The sequence below is a fragment of the Pinus tabuliformis genome, chromosome J (genome assembly GCF_031772625.1).
Source record: "Pinus tabuliformis cultivar Carrire ecotype Pingquan chromosome J, CPIR1, whole genome shotgun sequence".
In the NCBI taxonomy this organism is placed as follows: Eukaryota; Viridiplantae; Streptophyta; class Pinopsida; order Pinales; family Pinaceae; genus Pinus; species Pinus tabuliformis.
Window position 1 is genome coordinate 69,168,649 of NC_142295.1, and position 4,054 is coordinate 69,172,702.

A 4,054-nucleotide genomic window follows, 5' to 3' on the forward strand; every position below is an offset into this window, starting at 1 on the left:
ATCATAGTATATTACAATCACATTGTGATTGTCTTAATATCTAATCTATGAATCTAATATCCAATGATCTGTCAATTGCCAATACGTCACTTCGTTGAATTGTAAACCTAAAAAATCAATTGTGATCTCCAAATTCCTGATTTTATCTTGTCAGATCATATATTGGACGGGTTGGAAAATGGCGTGAAAAGAAAAGAAATTACAGTTGGACGCAACCTTAATCCAACGACCGTTCGGCAATTTGGGAGGTGGATGAATGTCAGTTGCACCTAATGGGCACGTGAAGGTCGTCAACCCAAATAATGGGAGCATGGAAATTCTGTATAAGTAGGAGACTGTAATGGAACATCACAGGCACTCAGGCAGTAATTCGACATGGATTCCTTGAATTCAAACGAAATTATGTTATGGGTTCTCTCTTGGCTTGCTTTGTACCTTGGATTTCGTTATGTTTTGAGATCGAGCTTGAAGCTGAAGAAGAGGCGCCTCCCACCGGGGCCATCGGGATGGCCACTGTTGGGAAGTCTGCCATTGCTGGGAGCGATGCCTCACGTTACTCTCTACAACATGTATAAGAAATACGGCCCCGTTGTCTATCTTAAACTGGGAACCTCCGACATGGTGGTGGCCTCCACGCCCGCTGCGGCGAAGGCGTTTCTGAAGACTTTGGATATAAACTTCTCCAACCGGCCGGGAAATGCAGGCGCCACGTACATCGCCTACGATTCTCAGGTGCTCACTGTACCCTGGTTGCACGTTTTTTTTATTGAATTCTTCCCGTTTCCGTGGAAACTCTTGCATGTGGCATGCTTGAAAATGGCCTTTCAAAATGTTAATTCAGTTAAATTTTCTTTCAGCAGCTGCCTTTGATGGAGTAGATTGTAAAACTTTTTCGAAATGTGCGCCTCTTAAATCATTTTCTTTCTTAATTTTTATTTTCCCTCTCAGGACATGGTGTGGGCAGCGTATGGAGGACGGTGGAAGATGGAGCGCAAGGTGTGCAACATGCACATGTTGGGAGGAAAGGCGTTGGAGGATTGGCAGCCGGTAAGAGACGCGGAGATGGGCTTCATGCTCCGCAACATTCTCAAACACTCGCAACGCGGCGAGACGGTAACCGTGCCGGACCTCCTCAACATCTGCGCCGCCAACATGATCGGGCAGATCATTCTGAGCAAGCGGGTGTTCGAGACGGAAGGGGACGAGGCCAACGAGTTCAAGGACATGGTGGTGGAACTCATGACCTGCGCTGGATACTTCAATATCGGAGACTTCATTCCATCGGTGGCGTGGATGGACTTGCAAGGCATCCAGCGGGGTATGAAGAAGCTCCACAAGAAATGGGACGCACTCATACAGAGGATGATAGAGGAACACCAGTCCACGGCCAAGCAACGAGCGTCTAAGCCCGATTTCCTAGACATTGTTATGTCTCAGAGAGACAATTGCGATGGCCAAGGCGGGAGGCTCTCCGATGTTCATATCAAAGCTCTACTGCTGGTAATGTTTTGAATATTGAATGAATTTTAAATATATAATAACGCTATCTATATACATATAAATATATTCTTCTGAAGATAGATACACATTTAATGATATCTATAAACAGCTACTCATATAAGATAGAGAAGTCACCGATCTCTCTAGATCTTGAGCTGTGATGGAGGATAAAGATTTCATTTTTAAGAAGGCTTTTGGCGTAAATCACATGTAGAAAACATTTGTGACATGTTTCGAACCAACCAGTGTGGTTCATCATGAGGGAAAGATTTCATTCTTTTCTGTTCAAGGGTTTATCATCCTAGTGGATTGTGATAATTTATAGAATTTAATTTATATTTTTAATACTCGAAAGTTGCTAAGTTTTACTAGCACCACTGGTTTAGGATGGGCTTCATCGGTAAGGGGACTCTCGATCAAATCTCACAAGGCTTGTTGTTGTGCTTATGCTAGGGGAGGATACATGCTAAAATCTAATCAGCTTAGGGTTGGTGTGGCCCAAAAAGGGTACGATTCCTGGGTGACTTTGACTCTTTAAATGTTGGTGCGGCCCAAAAGGGTGCTTAGGGTTGGTGTGGCCCAAAAGGGTACGATTCCTGGGTGACTCTAACTCTTTAAATGTTGGTGCGGCCCAAAAAGGGTGCGATTCCTAGGTGACTTTGACTCTTTAGACGCTGGTGTGGCCCATGCTGGGTGCAATCCCCACTGATTTTGATGGCTTAGATACCCCTGGGTCATGGTTTCTCATGTCATAGTCTCGAGGAACATAGACAACTTGACAAACAAAAAAAATCCAATCAGCTTAGCACTGGTATGACCCAAGACTGATGCGATCCTCGAGTGACTTTGACAACTTAAATGTTAAACGCTGGTGTCGTTCAAACTGGGTACGACCCTAGTGACTTTGATAACTTAAACTAAATTTTTATATAATTAATCATCTATTTTTAATAATTTATGATACTTAATAAAATTTATATATAATTTATTTATTATATACGTTACATTAATCGTGAAATAATATTTTTAGATTAATTACATCATTAAAAATACTTTTAGATTAATTACATCATTAAAATTTAATGAAACTTTTCGAAATATTGAATATGATTCATGTACCATAGATGTTTGTATATCCATTCATTGCACTATTTACATTAATCCATGCATTCTTGTTTTGCAGAATTTATTCACAGCAGGAACCGACACGTCCAGCAGCGTGATTGAATGGACATTGGCGGAAGTAATCAACAACCCCAAGTTACTGAAGCGCGTGCATGAGGAGATGGACGCCGTGATCGGGCGTGAGAGGAGACTGAAGGAGTCGGACCTTGCGAACCTGCCCTACTTTGTGGCCGTCTGCAAAGAGGGATTTCGGAAGCACCCGTCCACGCCGCTCAGCCTCCCGCGCGTCTCCACCGAAGCGTGCGAGGTTGACGGGTACTACATTCCCAAGAACACTCGGTTAATGGTGAACATCTGGGGAATCGGGAGAGATCCGGAGGTGTGGGAGAAGCCAGAGGAGTTCAATCCTGAGAGGTTTGTGGGTTCCAAGATCGATCCTCGTGGCAATGACTTCGAGCTCATCCCGTTCGGGGCAGGCAGGCGCATCTGTGCAGGCACTCGCATGGGGATTACGATGGTGGAGTACAATCTGGGGTCCTTAATCCATGCCTTCAACTGGGATGTGCCTCCAAACCAGGAGGGGCTCAATATGGACGAAGCATTCGGCCTGGCCCTCCAGAAGGCCGTGCCCCTTGTCGCCAAGGCCACTCCTCGCCTTCCTCTCCATCTCTACTAATTAGGTAGCTGTGATGTCAACACCATCAAAAAGTTGTGAGGGATAAAAATAAAAATTACGGCGTTCTTTAGGTCGTCCAATATGCAAAATTTATGCACATCCTATAGTATATAGGTTTAACGCATATTTAACAGCATACATCACCCTCTGAGGTTAGGTTATTTATTGCTGGTCCTTCAATATATGTCTATATCTATAGACAGAATTTGCATTTAGTTTCAAAATCCGTCAATATGGGTTTTTTGCATGTTCATTCTTAATATTTTCACCTCTGTCCCTACTCTAAATATGCTCCCACCACATTTACGAACTGTTAATTTTTTTTCACTCTACCCCTGGATGCCACAGCCACACACTATTTATTAATATGATAACAAACTCTAAATGACTTTATCAAAAACAGTGTATACTCTTTCTAAATTAAATCAGCGCTTCAGAAAATTGTGAGATATAGATTTGTTTTTCTTTCTAAATTAATATCTATAAAAATTAATATAGATTTGTTTTCCTTTCTAAATGGTTATCTATGAGTTTTATTGTTTTTTACGGGCAAAGATAATGTATTTTTTATATATACATAGATAACATTTTTGAAAGGTGACTTTTCTAAACATACTTGTTTTGGAAACTCCAAAACTTGCTTTTAATGTAACTTAAATATACTTTCACTTTGATATTTATTTTTTATAAACAAGTATCTTTTTATTAAAATTCATCTAAAATTATTTATTTTTATCTACCATTATATTTCCA

General features: G+C 41.4%; 1 protein-coding gene across 1 annotated transcript; it reads left to right on the forward strand.

Annotated features, from left to right (window-relative positions):
- Window positions 1–369: 369 nt before the first annotated feature.
- On the forward strand, window positions 370–3,516 carry LOC149225555 (flavonoid 3',5'-hydroxylase 2-like). The gene is made up of 3 exons (XM_089377133.1): window positions 370–732; window positions 949–1,500; window positions 2,684–3,516. The coding sequence occupies exons 1-3, from the start codon at window positions 376–378 to the stop codon at window positions 3,299–3,301; spliced, it is 1,527 nt and encodes a 508-aa protein (XP_089233259.1). The 5' UTR covers window positions 370–375; the 3' UTR covers window positions 3,302–3,516.
- The last annotated feature ends 538 nt before the right edge of the window (window positions 3,517–4,054 follow it).